This window comes from Falco biarmicus, chromosome 9, assembly GCF_023638135.1.
Source record: "Falco biarmicus isolate bFalBia1 chromosome 9, bFalBia1.pri, whole genome shotgun sequence".
Classification (NCBI taxonomy): domain Eukaryota; kingdom Metazoa; phylum Chordata; class Aves; order Falconiformes; family Falconidae; genus Falco; species Falco biarmicus.
The window spans coordinates 17195889-17218091 of NC_079296.1; the positions used below are offsets into that span (position 1 = coordinate 17195889).

Sequence of the window (22203 nt, forward strand, 5' to 3'; positions counted from 1 at the left end):
TTTTGTAGAATACGAACCATTTTCATATCAACTTCAAATGAAGTTCAAAGGTACTATTTAACAATGCAGGTATACATCCTCAACAGAAATTACAATTTCTATTAACAGCTCTGCTTTATTACATGCAGTTTTGACTATCTTTGACTGAAACAGGTGAAGAAAAAACCAAAACCTGTAGAAGAACTTGTACTTCAGTCTATCCTTTCTCAGAAATGCCAAAAAACCCCTTCAAATCAGTTTAACAACTTTGTCAATCTTCTACCTGATAAAGACAAATACAGGTACCCATTTCCACAAAAATTATGCAGTTTGTCTCTCATTGGTAAATATATTTTTTTTAAAAAAAATTCGAAATCTTCCTCAACATCAGGCTAGGAGAAATAAGAAAGATATTAATCAGTATAAAACTTTTGCCTACCTTTTTCTCCAACAAATGGCAAAGACCATGTGAAAACATCCATAAAATTTGGTAGCCAGTAAGGATGAGGAGAACAATTGAACTGACGAATATTCATCACATTGTTTTCATATTTTAATACAGCAGCTAAAATAAAATTCAGACATTTTTAAAAGAATGTTATAAACTTTCAAACTCCACAAATATAAAGTCAGAGGTTTGGTTTAGCTCTCTTTCATACAATAGACAAAATAATCCCAGAGATAACTCCATTCTCTCTTTCACAGTACTTACAGGACAGATTTCTAGTGAAGAACTTTGGATTTTTATTGCACATGCTGCAGTCTAAGGTACTGTTACATGTCAATACAGTTCTATACTATCCTATTATAGGTCAATAATGCACAAAGATTTTAAGAGGTCCTGAAAAAGGTGTAATTTCAGCAACTGTAAGAAAATCCTAACTCAGAATAGCAGTACACCCAGATTCAGGTTTTAGTCTTCAGACGTGTCTTCCCACGTTGTAAGCCTGGAGTAAAACCATCGCAATCTGGAAGATCAGGGAGAAGGGGAAGAGAAACAAAATAGAAAAACAGAAGCATTCTAAAGCTAAATAAGCGTTGATTGCATTTTTCCGTACTTACGCTTGCACCCTTGCGTTACACTGGCAATAGCTGATGTGAAAAAGGATTCTTAAAATGCGATATCCACAGAGGTGAAAAAATGTAAAAAGCCAGTTGAAGCCATTTTTATTTCTCCTTTGCTTTACAATCAGTGCAAATGACATCTCATCTTTTCCTCTATAATCACTCTACATAATTGGTATGGGTTGGAGGGGTGGTTCTTTGGAGGTGGGTGGGCGAAAATGCAATGTATTTCACATAAAAGAGGTCTTGGGTTTCAACGGAACGCTGTTTCAACATTTGGAGATCATTCATTCATCACATACTTGAAATGCCAAACTTTAATGTCATACTCGAATTTCAGCAGGCTTTATTTTTAATTATTTCTGTTGTTGAACTTTGTTCTCTTCTATGAAAAATATTAATTCACAGCTAAGCTCTTCTCAATTCTGACTTGTAAATCTTTCTCCACGCTACTAAGCATGCTTCTCCCATGCTACTTTATGTTAAGCACAGGATGGACAGAAATTAATTCTTTCTGGTTTACACCTCCCTAATAATATTTCCACTGGTGATGAGTACTTAGATGAGTACATGCTCTTTCTAGATTTCTCATACATGGCCATTAAGACCTCGTAGCATCACACTCAGACCCTCAGATACCGTGATACACAACACAAGCTACCTTATGCACAGGCTTCTGATCAGTGCTCGCTCCCTTCCTCACGCAGTTCACAAACTAAAGACAACCAGAGGAGTGAAAACTGACAGCACAGGAAAGCCTTGCCTGACTGGAAAACACCAGGTGATACATCTGTAAGTACTAAACAGCAACAACTTCTAGAAAAGAAACTTCTGCCCACACTTGTGCTTCTAGGTACTCTTAGAGGATATCATCATTGATGTCACCTGTCCTTCTTGATAACGTAACGCTCATTAGTGGATTTATTTTTTTGGCATTTAATTTCCTACCCGGCAAAAACCTGTTGATATTGGATGACTTATCTAGTAAGACATTTTTATTTTATTATTGCATGCAGTTATTAATAAGAAGTTCTTACCTTTGTTATTGTAGACGTCCAGGTAATTAGGTGCTGAAAAAATTGTTATTAACGATGGGAACCCTGTAGTTTGGCTTTTCCTGTACATTCTATAACTGCAAAGGCAAACAGATTATTTTACATCTTATAGGAATAAGCAATTTTTATTTTACACTATGAATAATTTCTTGAAGGATACAAAGTACTTACCCTGCATCTTGTGCTTCATGTGCTCTAATGATTGACAACAAATTATTATTTTGCAAAAATTCACAAACTGCTGGATAGCTGTGAAATGAAAAGAGCTATGAGTAAAAGAAAGTCTCTTAAAATATGCAGCAAGAGTCAGCATTGCAACATTAAACAGATCATAGCATGGCCTCACCTATAAAAGTATGAGCAGCCTCTGACCGTATTGTGACTGAAATGCTCTTGTGAATTTTCATTTCCAAAATCTTCTGAAGGATCTGACCACAATAAGTCACACATTGGTCCAAATGCTGGAGGCTCTTTGAATCTATCTAACTGTTTGAGAAAAGGCAACAGCACAAAGACTCTTTGAATATTAAATCAGGAAGTTTTACACATTTGTTAAACTACATATCCATCAATACCAAGCATTTTTAGAATAAATCCCAACCATATCAAAGAGAAGTAGTTTCTGTATATTTTTTCCTCTCCTCCTCACGAAATAAGGCAGAGGCATGCCAAAAGAACCAAACCTGTTAAAAGCAGTAAGATTTATTAGTTGTAAAAAGAAGGGAGATAAATTCCAGACTGATGGATATGTGTAATACATGGTCAAGTTACAGACAAGGAACAAAATGGTCCTTTTTCATGCACATGCTACATCTACCAATCTGGAGACACTACCAGGAATTAGCAAAGAGAAACAGTACAGAAAACAGGAATTATAAAAGAAAGGCATGAATAATTAGCACTGACTAGAAGAGACTAAATGTATCATCCAAAAAAACCAACCAACCCCAAAAAAACCCCAACCTAACCCCCCCCCCGAAATACCCATCTCCGTAATGGATCATTCAACAATGTAATGCAGACTAGCTTAGTCATCTTAGATTTCTTTTAAACAGGCTTTATTTCTCAGCTATAGCCCTGGTGTAACGGGCCACCAGCATTTTGGGAGATGTCTTTGTTTTCTTTTCTCTAGCTGGTTCTTTAGAGGTTTCCACTTGGAAACACCTGCTTTAGCAGCCAGCAACTTTCCTAGTAAGCAGAGTGAAAAGGGGCAGAGGTAAGGAGGACAGCACATTTGTTAACATAAAAGGAAAATGCCCTGCTTAAGTAAGTAACAGTCAATTTCTGATGTCCCAGAAATGAAATTAGATATCCCAGATTCAATGTAAAGTTTCTTTGATCTTTATGTAGCTGGAGTTTGTTCACAAGATGATTTTATCCAAGAAATGTAGGAACAGTTCTTTGATGGACAGTGCATTTATCTCACTTTACCTCCCATACCAAAGAAGATGACTTTGATGATACTAGAGAACACTTAACTCTTCATGACAGGTTCGAAGGGAGGTTTGGTGAGCCCCTGGTGAATTTGAGTCTAACGGTCCATAGGAATCCATTCAAATATGGAACCAGCAGTAGTGCCAAGCTCTCTCATGCCCTGGAAAATCAGAGCTCCCAAGGCTGCCACCTGTAACATAAGTGGAGAGGTCCAGATCTTTACAAATTCCTGCCAGATAATGGCAAGGCAGGTATTAACTGAAGTTGTTGTTGGAATTTATTCATTATTAAAAATCCAGTGGTTTAACATTTCCCACACGGGATGATAAACCCGGTTATGGAATATTTCTTCCAGATTGAAGAAGTCAGTCCATCAACTTCTGCAAGTACCTGAATTTCTGTAGATTAAACCATCAAGTTTCTAAACCTCCAGCAAAAAATTTGGGCCCAAAAGCTAACAGAAGCATTCACACAAGGGAGATTCAACTGTCTGCCGATTGATGTTTCCTGCAATACAGAAGGCTCAAAGTCTAGAAAGCATTTCTAAGAAATTTTCTTGAGTTACTCTTCAAGGATTTTCCTCATGACTTTGGCCAAATGGATAAAGACGTTAGAAATAAAATGTTTTGGTTGCTGCAAGCAACACACTTCTCTCCCAGACTACTTTCTCATAGCATTGGAACAATAATGTAGCCATTTCTTGAAGTAGGTAGGTCAGTTTGCAAAAAATAAAAATAACTTACACACCAAATCAGTGTCTCCTTCACTAGACAGTCTACCAACTGGCACGGTTCTCAAGACATCTCAAAATTTAAGGAAATGTCACTGCAAGCTACTCAACCCAGACTGCATATATCAAATCAGAATAATCAACCTAAGGGTCTCTCTACATCGGGACAGCAATAAAGTTAACAAAGGACATGAGTCAATTCAAAACCCTTATTACTGATTAAGTATTTCTGACTATGCTGTGACTATGGCAACACAGAATCTCAATACAAATCAGCTTAACATATTTCTAAATATGATTCAGGTAACCGAGAAAGACAATTGTATTCAGGAATAAGAATCACTGCACCTGGTGTTAAAAACAGAAACAGGTAGTACATTTTTAAATACATACCATAAGAAACTTAAATCTAAATTAATTCCTAGGTATTATGCAGTCAGGGCTACTGAACTGAAGTGCACTGTACCTCCACATGGATGTTCAAATTCTGGAGTAGGAAAACCTTGGAGGTAGATTAAGGTACAGCAAATCAAAACTATTTTCCTTTTAAGGCAAAAGACCTTCAAAGAAGTTTCACATACAGGCACCAGTTTTAATTAATCTGTCCTAATTTTCCTGAGAACTGTCACATAGTAAAACCCTAAAAACAACGTGAAGGCCGGTGAAGAGTGGCAATCACCTTATGTATTACTAAAGGAAAGGAAATTTCAGCAGACCACAGAAAGGAAGCAAGGTGTTATAAAGACAGATACCCCAGTAGCCACCCCCATGTATTTCAGGGCACTTTACTCATCACACTTTAGTGTCACCAAGAACTGAAAAGCTTGGTCATCTGTTGTAAATGAGGAAGAAAATTCTCTGTCCCCTTTCTTCTGAGTCCCCATAATCTTATCTGGTCAATTCCCTCCTTATAAATCACTAGGCTTAAAACCACATTCCTGTAATTTTGTTTCCGCCGAAGTCTTGGCAGCGTTAATGAAATCAACTAAACGGTATCTCTATGTTGATGGACATGTGTCTGAAAGACACTCTTTACCAACACTGTCAGAACACTTGTGTAAACAAAGTTCAGAGAATAAAAATCAAGATTACTGCAAGTTTCACAGACTTCTATTTTCCCAGAAAGAAAAAGCACTTGCAGCAATCTTTCTGGTTAGGCTTTACTGTCATAGTTATTATGATAGCTGTCCTCTGCTGGAAATAAGTTTATGCCAGCAAAAATAATAATTTGTGTAATTTAATCACCTTCCTGAGTGTCAATAATACTGACAAAAGACTTCATCCAGAACAAACTGCATCTGCACAGAATTCTTCTTTTTTTTCTTAGGCTATTCCTACACTGTTTATAGAGCTGTGGTTTCCCTTCTTATGCCAGATGATTATGCCTACATGCTTGCAGAGACTTCTCCTTAATAAGAACTTCTGCTAATAAACCAGAAGACTTATAATATTATACAATTGTCTCGACTGTTTACAGAAATCATTTCGCACACTACACTTGTACAAGTATATGATATTTCCTAGATATAAAAAGAGCATTTCACATCACCCATTTAAATGCATTTACATCATTAGTGCATGCCAAGCTCTAATGCAACTGTTGAAGCTGCTGCCAACCCATGAATAGTGCCTTTTCCAAGTTACCAGATGATTCCTTAGAAAACAAAAAGGCCAAAAGATCAGTTCTAATAAGGCTGCCTTAACATTTACAAATGTCAGTTTCATCAGAAAACAATAGACAATGCAGATTTTCATATATATATATATAAAAAACATACAGGCTTATATTTCATCCTAACGTAGTCTTGAGCATTACAGAGTACATACGAAAGTACAGGTCAAGATGACAGAAGTACCTTCTAATTAAATTTACTTGACACTTTGAAACCTGATTAGCTGCAAGAGCGAGACTAAAAGAAAAAATAATCACAATCCTATTATGACAATGGCTTTCCAAAGTGTTTTTCCAGACTACTACTCCTTTAACACCACTTTCCAGAGAGCTTTGACCATGTTTCTTTTCATCCACAATGCGAGAAGTGTTAAGGCCCTGTCAGAATGGCCCCCAGTTACTTGCTTTGCTTTCTTACTTCTCTTTCTCTGCACAATGCATAGTTTTATGTACATGTTAGTATTTGCTCTGAAAATGCAATGTGCCTCAATAAGTTTTCCCACTTACACCACTGAGCTTGTAAATGTGCTTCCTCTCTGTTTCTACCATTTTCTTCTTCTCTCACATCATTCTGCTTGGCAGTGTAATATCTGTAAGTGAAATAAGCTGACATTCCAGTCTCTGAAATGGTCCAGAGTCAGTACAAAAAAAAAAAAAAATATCTGGTGAGTTCAGAAATGAGATTCAACTGGACAGCAGCCTATAAATCTGAGGACAGGGAAAGGTAAAAAAGAAAAAATGAGCACAAGTGAAGCTAAGAAAAGGAGAAATACAATAAATGAAAATGGTAAAAAACAAAATGGGCCATCAATAGTTATATACTACAAAACCAAATCAGGAACATACTTTTTCCTTTTCTCTGATATCTAGATCTTTTTTGAAATAGGCCCCCACATGTCGCCTTCCATCTGTGGATAACTTCTTTCTTCCATCCTTACCTATAATCCCACAGCTTTCTTAGAACCACCTGTTTGTATTTGAAGCTGAAATCAACTACACTTCAGCAGTTACTAATCATAAGAGGAATGGTTTTCATTTCCAAATGCAGCAGTCCAGTTGTCAGCTAAGGTAACTAAAATAAGTCCAAAAGGAGTATGCAAAAAGGAAAGCAACTGAGTTTGAAAATTCCCATCTGATACAATCTTCACACATCAGCAGTCCATGAGAGTTGAAACCAAGTTATTAGAAACAGGTACCTCATGTCATCACAACATTATTGCCTTTAAATTCCACACCACCACCAGTGTTTCCACTGTATAGTTTTTAAAACTTGTTTTCATTCTTTACTGATATACTCAGCACATTTACCACAGTGAGAAGCACTCCACAGCTGTTACTCAAATGCCTACCAAATTTGCCATTTTAAACAGCAATCTGAATTTCTAATAAATACTGCCATTTCACACTCTTTCAAAACCAAAATCCACATGATCAAGATAGTAAAAAAAGTCAGTTTTCAAAGAAATATAAGAATAACTGAAATACGACGTTTGATACACCAAACAATTTTAAGACTACAATTAACTTCTACAAGTTTTGTCCCGAAAGCCAGGAGAACACCAGCTCTTACCTAGAAATAAATACAAAGCAGTATTTTGATTGGCTGTGAAGCTCCTTAAATGAACTATTTGTCTCAGGAAACTATGTGGAGTTTTTAAGGGGTTTTTTTGTGTGTGTTTTGTAACGGTCCCAGCTGTCCCAATGAGATCTGCTAATGGAAAATGCACTAGATAATCCAAGAGTTTTTAATTATGATACTGCTTAGCCTACATTTCAGTTCCTGATTTACACTTCCAAAAAAGACAAGAACAGAAAACAACATACTGACAGTTTCACAAAGATGACTTTGTATAGCATCATATAAATATCTGTATTTTCACTTATTTTCTGATACACAAAATACTCACTCTCCTAATGTCATCTAGTGTATTAATTTCTGGTGAAAGTCCACCATGAACACAAAGAAACTGTTGATTTAAGAGAGCAGCAAGAGGGAGACAATCAAAAGCTTCCATACAAGCATCGTAGACTCTTTCGGAGTACTTTATTTTACCTGCAGGAAAGAAAATATACAACATTACTTCTTCCATCTAATACGGATTTCTTAATCTAGTGGAACATAACTACAAGAGCAAATCTCAAATTGAACGCTTAAAAAAACCCCAACTAAAGCAATGAATATTTTGGGGTTTAAATGAGCATTTCCATGCTCCATAACAGCAAGCACATTTCCAAGACAGTCTCTTCCAGAACCATAAACTCCCTTCATTTCTCCTTCTGTTACCACAAGTGTGAAGAAACTACTTTAAAAAAAAAAAAATCACAGAATTATTTTGTGTTATACAATTACACAGCACACTTCAGCATAAAATACTACTGAGAAGTCTGATTTCTCATTTACAGTGAAAAACTAAGAACTGCTTACAGACGACACCACTTTTACCTACATCAGAGGGTTTTTACCAGGGCAAATGATCCATTTATCACTGAACCAATACTTACACAAGCCTCCAAATGGAAGAGCAGCTTACATCACCAAAAGAGTTCTCTTACTAGTACAGCTGAAATCAATTCCACAAATGGCATCTCTCAAGCAAAATGACAGACCATAGATCAGCAGGTTGGAAGCTAATTTTATGTTCTTAGACAGTACTTACATTCTTGCTTAAAGGTAAAATACTCTGTTAGGTGTCTGCATTCATGGTTGCCTCTCAAAAGAAATAATGTGTTTGGGTAGAGAATTTTCAGGACCCATAAGTACAGCACACACTGTTGAAAAACAAAGATATCCAGTAAAATACACTCGTTTATAAGAACTTTAAAAATTATTACCGAGAAATATTGATAAGAATGTTGACAGCTCCAAAAACAAGTACAGCTTACTGTGCCATTTTATAATACAGCACTACCTCCCCCAGTCCAGTTCTGGACGCAAGTTACCCATATTGCTTTTTACTTTTCTTAAGAACAGCTGCAGAGAATGCTGAAAAAAATATTTCTATTTACTGGACACTCAATAATAAAACAAACTCAGCAGAATTATACTGCAGAGCACTTTCATCTAGACAAATAATGTATGTGTGCCTAAAACCTGATTTTACAATATGATTCTAAACACTGGCATAAGAAGGAAAGCAGACATTTATTCACAGAGATTGAAAAAAAAAAAACAACCAACCCACAAATCTATTTACATTGAAGTCAGCTATATCATTTCGAGACCATTTTTAAAATCAAGAATGGAATGAGTTAACCTTTTTTTTTTTTCCAAAAAAAACCTGTGAAAGCTGGTCATTTATTCAGTGTTCAAGCAGCAAATTCAAAGATTCATAGTAAGTGTCCATATATCATTATTATTGCAACATCAGCAGCAAACAGCATTGACAACAGAGCTATAAACATGCACAATTTTTTCAGTTTAGAGTCTGTTACCACCCAGCAGTCTGGAATGCCCAAAATTTATTTCTTTAATTTCAGATCTGATTTTTGTATTTTCAACTGAGCACAGAAATCTCAAAGCCTCTGTTTTGAACTATACTGAAGTGACCTGCAAGTTGTTATTATTGTTCTCAATCAATACAAGCACCCTGAAGCTATCATTCTTCACAGTTATTTTGCATAGAACAGTAAGTACATGAAGGAAGAAAGAGAACAAAGGAACATTTTAAAAACCACAGCAAACATGGAGAAATACATCAAAAACTTCTATTGTGAAGTTTAGCTAAACTAATTACTGATTTTTTCTTATCTTCTTACTAAAAATATGCAAAATAGTAATTTTTCTAATGATACCACTTGCTTTCCAATTTTTCTATAACTCTAAAATATCCTGATATATTGCAAAGTCCCCAGAGTCTTTAAAACTATTTCCCAGCAGAAACCATAATCAGTTTCTTACAAAACAACTGATTATCATCAAATGAATACATGAATTAATTTAGCAAATTCTAAAATTGTGAACTGTTTTCGTTAAGTCAGTTTGTATGAAAAATTTATAAAAGCTGGCAACCTTGAAAACGTTTATTACAAAAAGTGGCAAAATACTGCCTTCCTTTCAGTGAATGGATACTACATTTGATTAAATTGCTGAGATTTACGTGTTCTCAAGCATGTTACCTATTAAGTAGAAAAATACATTTTATTTTTTTTTTTTTTACCTTTCCTGTATTGGCATATTTATTTTTTATTATCAAATACAGACAGACTAATGTCGGAGTTCTCTATGTCCTGTTACTTCCAGCGCAGAAAAGAATTTGCACACAGAAAATGAAGGACTCCATCTTGATCCCAGCAACTTGTTACACACAATCACAGTAGCATGCAATTATCCTTCCTATTAGAAGTGATGACATTTTTTAATGAGAAATGTGTTACTAGTAAAATATCAATGCAATTAAAGCTGTTTCAGGACAGACTGAGAAAGAATTTATTAGTGAAAAAATGAAATTGCACTGTTTGTACATGTTTAGAAAATTTCACCTTCACTTTTCTGTGAGAAGTCAAATATTCTCCCAAAAATATATTACATTTCCAATCACTACGAAAAATTTTAAAAGTAACCATATATGAAAACTCCTGGAGGTCAACTTAAAACTTCCTAAAAGTTAATTAAGGCAAAAACTTAAGTAGGAAAAACCAGCTGGTTTTCAGGTACTACATTTTTCCTTCTCAACAGGACCACAAAGCATAGCCCCACCTTCACGCACTGGCAGCAATGCAACTTCATTCAGATAAACTGCCATGTACTTCACTGATGTTCCAACAGCCAGAGTAGAAGAGAGCAGATTATCTCAATGAAGACAGACAAGCTTTTTAAGAATCCTGGAGTGATTTTGAAGAGTATATTTAGCGTATCTTTACACATTCCACAAGTATATTTAGCATGCCAAATATTACATTAAAAATTAAATTAAAATCATGTGAGGAAAAGAGAATTGAGACTGTTCTTACTAATATATTCAAGAAAATCCATTGTTCAGAAATTTTTTGTAAGTGTAATGGTTGAAAAGCTTTCACACCATGTTTTGATACATTAACATATAGTGTTGCTATGTAAATGTCCAGGTCTGGGCTCCCCAGTTCAAGAGGTCCCTTCCCACCCTGACCATTCCATGATTCTGTGATCTGTAATCACCAAGAGCAGGCTGAGAAGATCGAATTAATAAACAGGGAATGTCTGTTGAAATTTTTCCTCCTAAATGACTTTGAGGCCATCGCTCTTGCTGCATCTCCCGTTTGTCTACCATCCTTAACAACCCCAGAAGGTACTGTTCATGGCCTTCCCAGTATGTGTCTACACATATTAGAAGAATGCAATTTTAATACAGAAATTAAGTATTATATACCATGACTTGCAAAATCCTATTTCAAATGGTATGCCACTCTCTTGGATTCGCTATCTATGAAGAGATCCCAAGCCGAGGCACTCCCAAAGCTGGCACCAGAAAAATAGTTAACTTAGAAATCATAGCTCTGAAACTAATTGATGTGAATAAGTGAGTATCTCTGGTATGTGGCATACTAAAACATGCTGAAAATTAAAAAACAAAAGCAAAAAATTAATTCAAAATACCTAAAAAATTAATGGCAGAAACACAGGTCATCCTTAGGGAATATCTGCAATTGCCCTCAGAATTTTAGTGAATAAAAATATTATCAATTTTTTTAAAATATTTGAATACGTAAGTAAAATGAATCTATGCAGATTAACAGCTACAACAAATTGAAAGAGCTTGCAGTCATGACTCACCTGGTCTCCAAAAACATACAAACACACCTTCCTGCATATTTACCAGAGAAGCAGGATTACGTATAATGCTATAGAATTCAACTTTAAAAAAAAATAAACAACTAAAGGAAGAGGAGGAAAAATGAGTAAGTCTGGTGACTTCAACAGGACAGTCCAAACGGCTGGTCAGTTATCCTCCTGTGAACAGGCCGTTGTCATAGGAGAAAGCACAGCAAGGGAGAATACATTCACATGTTAAATCAGACCTAAAATTTCATTTGAAAACCTCAGTGAAAGTGTGCTTATAGAAAAATTTAGGACAAAACAGATTAATATGTTCAGTTACCTCTATACTAAAATAACCTCTGTCTACATAGTCACCGAGGAAGAGGTATCTTGTGTTAGCAGGTGATCCTCCCACTTCAAACAGCTTCATTAGATCAAAGAACTGGCCATGAATATCACCACACACTGCAAGCAAAAATTTTGTTCAAATTAATTGAAAAAAAATCTAACAGAAAAGTTACTAAGTTATAGTTAAGTAAACAGCCACAAAGTACTTCTAATTAAGTGGAAAGGCAGGTATAAAGCAGGAATAACAGAAATTTGTGAAGCCTCCCCCTTCGCGTTTCATTAAGATGCTGTCCTCACTACCTCTGACAACGCTGATGATAGCCCTACTTGAGTCTAGCAGATTGTGGAATGTTTTTCCCACACAGTTAATGCACTGAGCACTGAGGTCTTAAAAGCTGTCAGTGGCTCTTTACTGTCCTCCCCATCCCCTCTGGTATCTTAGCAAATTCTCCTTGGTATGCACATTTGGAAACACCTGCTGCTTTGCAACAATTTCCTGTGTCCATGTAGGATTGAGAAAAAGCAGGGAGTATGCTTTTGTTTCTGAGTCAGACTAACATACCTTTCAATCTCATCATATCTTCTCTTTGCTCAGTTACTTTTCTCCTTCAAACAACCATGTTCACTATTTCAACAGTGGATTTTTCTTGTGTTTTTAGAATATGAGACAGGATAAGACCAGTGGTCAGCAACCTAAGGCAGAAGTGCCAAAGATAGCAGATGGGAAGACTTTGAAGAGCATACAGCAAAGCCAGGTCATCTCACAATTTAAAAAAAAAAAATAAAAAATTTAAAAATTTATGGAAGAGACAACTGCTCCTAACTTCTCATTCCCACATGAGTTCCCAGCTCAATGGAAGTCAGGAGCTGCCTTCTTGCTTCTGCATTGAGGTATTGCTGATAACAATTAACAGGAATTTGAGAGACTATGTCTTCCATTGATGCAAAATGTCACTCACCAACTGACTAACAGCATCTTTCGACTTCTCAGAGTTTATCAGTGAATTTTTTTGGGGAAAAATATTTGTCTAATTTTGGAAGGAAATAATGGATATGGCACACCACACTCTAAAGGTTGCTATTACTTGGAGCAGACCATTTGTCATCGCAACCTACAAAATGCTAGACTAAACAGAATGTGTCCTCTTTCATGTCACTTTTCTTAAGATTCCTACTCAAACACTGCAAGAACATTCCTTCTTTTTCAGCTGCCAATATACAAGTAGCTCTGGGTAACTACCTGAATAAACAGAAGTATAAAAATTCTAAGCATATGGACAAGGACAACACTGCAGTTTTGAGCTTTATCTGGAGCTACAAAAGACTCAGAGTTCAGACTTAGTGGTTTCCACCACTTCAATCATTCATTTTTTTAAAAAAAGTCAGTAATAATGATGTACTGTTTAAATGCTTTTGTCTACCCCATACTATCAAATTAGAGCAAGCTCATTCCCTAAAAGAAGCTTTTCAGACACTATTTTTAAATAGGTTCATTTAGAACAAAACACATTCAAATGAAAGAAAATCTGATTTGAACACAAAAATCAAATTTATTTTCATTATCCTATATAACATATACGCAATGTGAACTATTTTCTGAGTCTGGATTGATTATAAATAAATGTACTAAAGGACACCACTTCCACCTTTCACCAGGTCAAACAGAAACAGAACTAGTTAAACCATTAAAATACTCAAAAAAACCCCCTAAGTGTTGGTTTTGTATCACAGTGGATCTGGATGGTAAAATAACCTCGCAACGCCTTCCAGTACTACTACCCTCACAAGAACATGGTTTTACATGCAATCGTCAGTCTCACCTACAGAGGAACTACGAAGGTGTATTTTTCACTCAGAATTCCAGCTCACAGTACTTGCTTCAAACCACAGCAATTAGCTTCTCTTCACATAGATAGATTTCAGGAAAATTCTGAGTTCATTGTTCTCTGGCAGGTAGATGTCTTTATTCCCACTTACAACATTGCAGGAATCAGAAATCCGTATTTCATCAGTATTTAATTACTTTCTATTTTGTCATTTTAATACCAATCATACTATCTTTTTCCAATAGGTTTAGTGCCTTCATTTTGCAAAATAACGTGCAGCCTGTTTTTTCAGACCATTTGAGTACCATCAAGCAAATGCAGTTGTGAGGGATAATTCAGTAAGACTATAACAAATTTTATTTTAGCAATTTATAAGACAAACTCTACCACTGAAAAAATCTGGCTTTCTTAAAATTTAATTATGAGTGATATTATCTGGAAATATTACCTGTAATTGGAGCTTCAACTTCTATCATAGTTTTTTCCCTCCGTAATATTGCAGCACCCTCATTGATGATTCTAAGTGCAATTTCTTCATCTACTCGACCTTCTTTTATCAAATGGTTCTTCAAAATGTCAACTCTTGGTCTTCCATCTGTGTCGAACACCTCTTCAGATGTCAAGCGATGCGTTGGTGGAAAAGGGACAGCTAAAATTTAAAAAGAAGAAACAGCAGTTGCAACAACACTATTTTAAAAATATACTCCATCTAGGATCGGATCTATCATGGAACAGTTGCTATCTAAAGCTGCAGATTTGTCTTTCAGTCAACCAACTTGAAGACGTCATTAAAATCTAGATGGAACAGTGCTATATGTGTATGCATTTAAAAAAAATAACATCTATAATGTGCACATAGAAACTACAAAAGGCACAATAGAATTTGAGGAGTCAAAATTGCCTTTGCAAAGGGACATGACATCCATTCTCTCCAACATACTGCCATTCTCTGTAGACTCAACAAGTATTGGGGATGCAGAAGATCCAATTAATATCCACTCAGACTTACAAAAGGCATTTTAAAATAAACCCATCATCAAAGCCTAAAAAAACCCTTCACCAAACAAAAAAACCACTAAAACAAATCCAAAGCTAGCAAGAAGAGGATACAATACTGTTTAAAGGACTAGAAATAAAAGGACGTAATAGCCAGCACCTGGAAAGGAAGGTGGTCACCAGAGGAGCCCCACTAGAATCTGTGCTTTTTAATAAAGCCATAAATTACACTGAAAAGAAGGTAACTCATGGAGTGATGCAGCCTTCGGTTGACAGTATTGCAGACAATGAAGAATAGGGCAGGCTATGATGAGCTACAGAACTTGTCCATGCTCCTCAGTGGCTCAGCAAAATATGACACATTAAATATTAATAGATGCAAATTAATGAAGGAAATAAGTCCTAACTTTACATAGAAAAATCACAGATTATAAAATTATTATTATTCAGAAGGTCTTTACTATAGTTTTAGGAAAATACAAGTCAAAGAAACCCAGAAAACTGAACGTTAAGAATTGTTAACAAGCAGAAAACAAAAAGATGCAATTATGCCAGGATTCAAGGCACAATAATGGAATTCAAAATGTTAGAATGATTTCTGCTACAGGAGTAACTAAGTAGACTAGGATTCTTCAGCCTAAAACCATGAAGACTAAGGGGGGCTCCAACAGAGGTCTGCGACAGCATTACCGGAGGAGGTGACAGGAAAGCAGCACTGGTGCACTCTCAGTCCCTGAACGGCAGAAAGGGGCAGGACAGACTCTGCCAGCTTCATGTTCTGTACAGCCACTGAGTAAGCAGCAGAACAAGTTCATGCTATCAGAAAACCCTGTAATTTTGGGAGCCTACAACACTGCCATTGTAGGTTGAAATTCCTTCTTTGAGCTTGTCTTCCTTAGTTTCCTCTTGTGCTGCCTCTCAAAAGACTGAAGAGGTAGAGGGTCTCCATATACCACACACAACTTCAGAAATTACTGGAAGTATCAGAAGTCCTTGGATCCTGGCTTATGGTTCAAGAGCTGCCATACGCAACCCATCTCTCCAAAGAGGGGAGCAGATGAGAGGTCTGAGGCTGGGGACCAAAGCAGGCTCAGCAGCAGCCGGCTGCTTGAATGAATTCAAACATCGGCAATTCGGTTACTGCACAAATGAAATGCAGATGTGGGACATGGGAGAGGAGGATACATCCAAACTGCCACTAAGCAGTGCATCAGGGTATCACTGCACGCCGGCAGGATTACAGGAAATAAAACTAAACTGACTCCCCACCCCCCTCCCCTGCAAAAGCATTCTACTATTGAATGAATGAAATAAAAAAGGAGCAAACCCATTCAATTTCTTTCCATTTAAATATTATTTCAAATATGTCTAAAAAGAAAACCTGGAGAAACACACCTATTCAAAGATTAAGAACAACTACTAGTGTGAATACACTTGTAAATGGATTTTCATACTTTATTTTCTTACTCCTCAAAGTTAAACTTTACATTCCAAAAATCAATGCTTAAATACTAAAACATTCACGGACTTCATTTAAATTGACTTCTGAATTACTAGCAACACATTGCGACCCTTCTGTTTTATGCAATAATAAAAAATCTACTAATAAAATAACCGATGCATAAATCACATACATACATTAATTGAAACTGGAGAACTGCCTATTCCTCCTCTTATAAAAGTTTCTAAGTAGGAAGCAGCTGAAAAATGTGCCTTTGCATTACACAGTGTAGAACAAAACTGGCACTTCATTTTTGGACATGAAGTATTTTATTTACATAAAAGAAATGGCACACCTTTCCTTCCAGTCTCCTCTAGTAATGATTCAAGTTTCATTTTTGCTTTATTTTTTTTTAATTTATATTAATGTCTACATAAATTAGTTTTAGGCCATTACTTCCTCCACTTCTTTTAACACGTTATTTGTGGGCCCACAACCACCTTCAGCAATGCAGAGTTGAGCTCATCCGTTTCTGAGACCAGACAATTCATGAATACATCTCCCCTGCTTTGATCGCTGCAAAAGCTTTAGAGATCATACCTTCACAGAACCAAAATCAATCACCTCCAAGACACAGTTTTGCTGTGCTTCATTAGTTCTAGTTTTATTCCCAGATAATTATCTATCTAAGAGGAAAATGACCCTTTTTTGTTTCTGGAGGTTTTCTGGGTAGATGCAGGGTGCGGTAGAGAACAGTCTTTTGACATGACCGGCAGCCGTCCTTCATTCTCCCATGTGCAAGTCATTACTGACTTCTGAGGACTACCAGCGGCTGCAGCACTCAGACGGATGGCATCGACCTCTTCCTTATGACAGTTCAGAAGTATTTCAGGGGTTCTAAGCACATGGCAGACTAAATTTTCTTCTCTTAATAAAGTTCTTATGCCCATGTAATATAGTGCAGATTGGATCTGCACAAAAATTAATTCTATATTAACAAACGACAGCTTTGTCTATCAAGTTACATCTTCTGGGAGGCTATAAAAACAGATGTTTCTGTCCGGTGCCTGGAAAGAACTGTCTCAAATTATTTGAATTAATATACTTACGAAGATTCAAATTAAACTCTGTCTGTCCAGGGGTTATTCGTAGTGTCCAAAAATCACAAGCTTAGTATCAGAAGCAGTTAGGCATCTGTAAATTTATATTTGCCTCATGAAAAACTGAAGTTGTAAAACTAGTTCCTCAGAGTTTAACAAAATCCTTTTCACACAATACATGTATTTTCTTATTGCTCAAGAAGGTTTGGGGTTTTTTGAGAATAAACTTCAGAGAGGGCACAATAAAACACAGCTAAAGATTTTATCTGCATCACCCAGCTGAATAAAACACTAACACTTGCTATAAAACCTGTTTGTTTCTATTTTACACTTTGATTTTTGTCTCAACCATAGTTAACACTGTATTAGAGCTCATACCTTTAAAAAATATTACAAATAACATCTTTTAATAGGTTAAGGATGATAATTTTTGAGGCATGTAGACAATTTCTGCAAACTAATGGGTTTAATTAAACCTCTGATGAAGTAGTAATAGAATGTTACAGCCTAAGGAAAAAGAATTGCGGCATGATGTGTTTCAAGACAGAAATATAATCCATGTTTCAAAGTCGTTGTGCATAACCTGCGCTCTCGGGACTGTAACAGAATGGTAATTAAGAGGAATTACCCTAAGGAAATAACATGGTGTTGGTCATTAAAGGATTCCCTTCCTCCATTCCCAGCAAAGCTAAGCAATAGAAAAACATTTAGAGATGAATCTCTAAAGCAATACACACTGCAGTACAAAATAACAGTCTGTATCTTATTAGTAAAAGAATAGATATTAGTAACAAAGATAACACATAATCATTTACAACAACATGCAAGTTTTTCTGGAACAAACTGCTGCTTGCTAGTCAAAATTAATCAATTTCACTTTTGAAATATATATGGCTGACACAATTTTAACTATATCGATTCAAAAATTTAAACAGTAATGCTGGGGAAAAGAAGAAACAAGCCAGCAGCTTTTGGGATTTGTTAACAAAAAGGTTTTGATAGTTTTTATCACTATTTGTAATTTACATTTACAAAAAGAGTGGGGGTGGGGGGTGGAAATCACCTTTCCTTTATACTGCAGTACTACTTAGAAGAGAGATTATCAAAAGCAAAACCTCTAAACCTAGTTCTACGCTTTCTACAAGCCTCTGGGCACATTTATATCTTACAATAAAGCACACTACAGAGATCCAAAAGATAGCACCAATCTGAATGGATAAATTCAGAGTCCACTGTAAAGTGGTTCAGACGTAGAAAGACTACCTTAGCACGGCACTTTAACCAATAATCCCTGCTGAGAGGAGTATGGCAACTAACACAAACACGCAACTTACAGACCCAAAGCAGATCTTGCATTGCCTAGTAACTGTGTACAACAGTAGCTGCTAATAAAATCTTAGATGTAGAGACTACAAATTTAACCCATGCTGATACATATGCCCATTTTAATAATCTTGGTTAAATCTGGCTTGTATCAGAGACGCTGTTGGAAGAGGCTCATGAAACAAGATGAGATCAAAGCCTCTAGGCTAATGGTAAGAAAAAGTATCAGGGATCAACCATACAAGGTACAGTACTTCCACAAGCAAAGCATTTTCTGCTCTTAACGCTTTAAAATGTATATAATTCTTTTTCTCTGACAGTGAAAGAAAATAGTCATTTTTCCTCTATAATCAGGAGCCCATGACATGTTCCATGGACCCAGCTTTGGCTGTAAAAGCATGCTCAACATCCCAGATCTCATGCCACGGTTTGGATTTCACAGATAAAAGTCTGCTTCCATTCCTAAGGTTACCAACACAGGCATTGTGTTTGTGAAGAATTTGTTGCTTTGGTGGTAGGTATACATGAAACAGTATATAATGCTTGTCTCCACTAAGTGACACCATATATCAATACAACCGTGGTGTTCTGTGAAATGATAGGCCAGTATCCTTCATTTTGTCAGCAGGTTTATTATGATAGCACAGTTGTCTGCGGTTTTTCTGTCATTTGGTCATGTTTTGTGGGCTCTTGGTTTTGTAAATGCATTGCTGTCTGCATACTGTCACTCAGAAGAATCACAAAGCCTAACACCTAGCACATCTTTCAGTCTGCCCCTGGAGTTTTCACACCTCTGCCAACATGTACACAGAAGAAAGAGATGTAGCACCCGTGACTGCTATGAGGACAGAATACATCCAATTACCCTTCAGTATTTGGCAGAACAGACTTGAAAAGAAAAAGCATAAAGACATCACAGATGGTCTATGGACCAGCAACCTTGAAAATATTAGTCAAGCACAAACACAGAGCAGTGTCTACTTGAATCAAAAAGCTACAATCAATAGCTGTCAAAAGATACGAGTTACTCTATTCATCCCGAACAAGAAAGCGCAGATTCAGAAAAGTCAAATTCTTGTGAATTACGTATTTTTCCTACATGCCACAAACTACCCCTTCACTCTAGTTTCTTTGAATGCATGCTGCCTGCTATATTAACAAGCATTCTAGAAGCAAGGAAAAATGATCCTGAAAACTTAGAAACCCTACAAAAAGAGCAGGCACTATTTATTTTATCCTTACTTACCACGTACTTGCAGTCTTAAAAGTTTCATAGAATTTTAAATGTCAAATGAAACTACTGCTATATCTAGTATGCCACAATGCACTCATCTTTTATCCTGTCTGTGTAATTCTTCAGTTAACTTGGTTATTGCTTTTGGAAGTATCTCTCAGGAAAAATATGTTTACTTGTTTGAAAAGTATTTAAAGATGCCTCTTTCAGTAAAATGGCCATAGTGTGTTAGGCCAAAAGATTATTTGGTGCTTAAACATGCTTCTAGCAATGATGGAATCATAGGTCCTTCCCTCATCATACACTCTTTTTTCCAAACAGGTGGGTTTAAGGCTTTCCTCTAGTGTTTCATCCAGACCATCACATTTATGATCACTGACAGAACTATTTTTCACTATTTTGTCCAGATCCTGAATAGACACTTCCACATTTTTTGCACCCACTGCACCTTATAGCTATGAATTTCACAATGAAGTATTTCACCTTTCATTTATATAAATTTCCAGAAAATCTCATTTAATACTGCATTTTTCTTTTTCACAGGGAGACAAGAATTACAGATGTTTCCTATTCAACTTCTCCATTAAACACCACTCATGATGTAAGCAGTATCTAACTATCCCCTATTCAGCTACCTCTTTTCCTAGTCACAGATTTCTCAGCTTTGTTGCTCCACCCTGCACGAAAGCCACCCTGTGCCTCTGAACATATCTTTACATTGAAGAAAATCAGGAAGGGGACCAAAATTGTGTACTGCTGTTCAAGATGCACATATAACACAAGCTGCATATAATGTCATGATGGTAGATTCTCTTTTTTCTAAACTGATCTTCTAATAATCCCTAAATTCCTATCAGCCTGTTTGACTGCCACTGCACTAACATTTTCAGAATATTATCCATACAGACCTTAACATTTCCTTCCTGTGTTCGCCACCCTCTAAGTTTAAGCAAGAATTGTTCCTTCCCTTGTAGAATCTACTCTGCCTTGATCAGAACAGCGTCTCCCACAACTTCTTTGCCCAGGCTCTCAGTCTAACAAAAGCTTTCTGAAACATCTCTGGAAATTTACTATCCTGAGTAAGTACTACTGTTTGCCATTCACTCTGTTTTTCTAAATAAGTTATCAATTCATTTAAAGAGCACAGATGACAGATGTTAACATTCCTCAACCATGGAAGCTTATTACCTGTTAACATCCTTTCATTCCTAACTCTTGATCCAAAAGAGAGTATTTCCTCTTCTGCTTACTGTAAAGGCTCCGATGAAGGAACCTGATGAATAGTTTTGCCTGGATCAGCCAGCTCACTGGCTCCTCCAAGATACTCTAACAATTTCTCCTCATTTCCATCTATGAAAACTGTTCCAACTCCTCTTTAATACTGTGTTTCCCCAGAGACATAGTCTACTGTTTCTTACAAGTGCTATGAGTCTGCTTAAATTAAACTTACTGATCTACAGTTCTCTAGTTCAATCTAGAGTTTTTAAAAAAATGCTGCTGTGCTCCATCTCTCTGACTCAGAAGATTAGTTATGCCACAGGCTATGGAAAATAAATCCACAATTTTGCGCCCCAAACCCCTATTGAATTATTTTAGAGCCACCAGATAAATAACTTCTGGTCCTGGGATTATTTTTTTTTTAACATCTGTTTTGTTGATATGTTCTGAAACCACTTACATTTCAATGAGACAATTCTTTGGTCCCATTCAGCAATAAGAACTGACTCGTGTGAAAAAGAGTCCATAGTTCTTCACGCAATAAACACACATGTAATTAGTTGCCAGATTTTTCTGCTCTGGCCTTACCTTCCCAAGCCTCAACTGCTAACTGGCCCTAGTGAAATTAAGGCAGGCTTCCATTTTTGGGTGGTGTTTTTTAGGTTTTGTTGTTATTTTAAGATTTGTTCAATCTAACCATCCTCTAAAAAAAAAAAAAAAAAAAGCATTCAGGCCAGTCAACCACTAACTTGTCAGAATTGACTTCTACTCCATTGTCATTCCCCAAACAAAACTGTGATTTTTTTAATATATAAATGAATTGGATTAAAGTATGGCCTTTTAATACTCTCTTTACTCTGCTGCTTTTCTGGATCATTTTAGAATCATTTTTGACCAGCAGCACAAAGGCATTCTAAGTGCCTTGCAATATTTTTAAAACAGTCTTCATACTGCCTGTAAGCATTTACCCTTTTACATGGCCTTTTTATTGTGTATTTTTTTTTTCCCCCCACCAGACTTAAACTTAAATACGGCAATGATTTCTTTT

At 36.3% G+C, this 22203-nt stretch overlaps 1 protein-coding gene across 8 annotated transcripts in view; it reads right to left on the reverse strand.

Annotated features, from left to right (window-relative positions):
• PPP3CB (protein phosphatase 3 catalytic subunit beta) overlaps window positions 1-22203 on the reverse strand; it is a 47837-nt gene that overhangs the window by 20893 nt on the left and 4741 nt on the right. For 7 of the 8 annotated variants that reach the window (XR_008823789.1, XM_056350705.1, XM_056350707.1 and 4 more), the window contains exons 2-9: window positions 14292-14492; window positions 12010-12134; window positions 8593-8704; window positions 7843-7988; window positions 2446-2585; window positions 2271-2348; window positions 2082-2176; window positions 419-544 (exon numbers count right to left, since the gene is read on the reverse strand). Coding sequence is in view for 7 of the 8 variants with exons in the window: in XM_056350705.1 (XP_056206680.1) it covers window positions 419-544; window positions 2082-2176; window positions 2271-2348; window positions 2446-2585; window positions 7843-7988; window positions 8593-8704; window positions 12010-12134; window positions 14292-14492 (1023 nt within the window). In the remaining variant the exon portion in view is untranslated. Of the gene's footprint in view, window positions 1-418; window positions 545-2081; window positions 2177-2270; window positions 2349-2445; window positions 2586-7842; window positions 7989-8592; window positions 8705-12009; window positions 12135-12579; window positions 12711-14291; window positions 14493-22203 lie in introns of those variants that run through there. The other variant, XM_056350711.1, reaches the window with a different exon arrangement.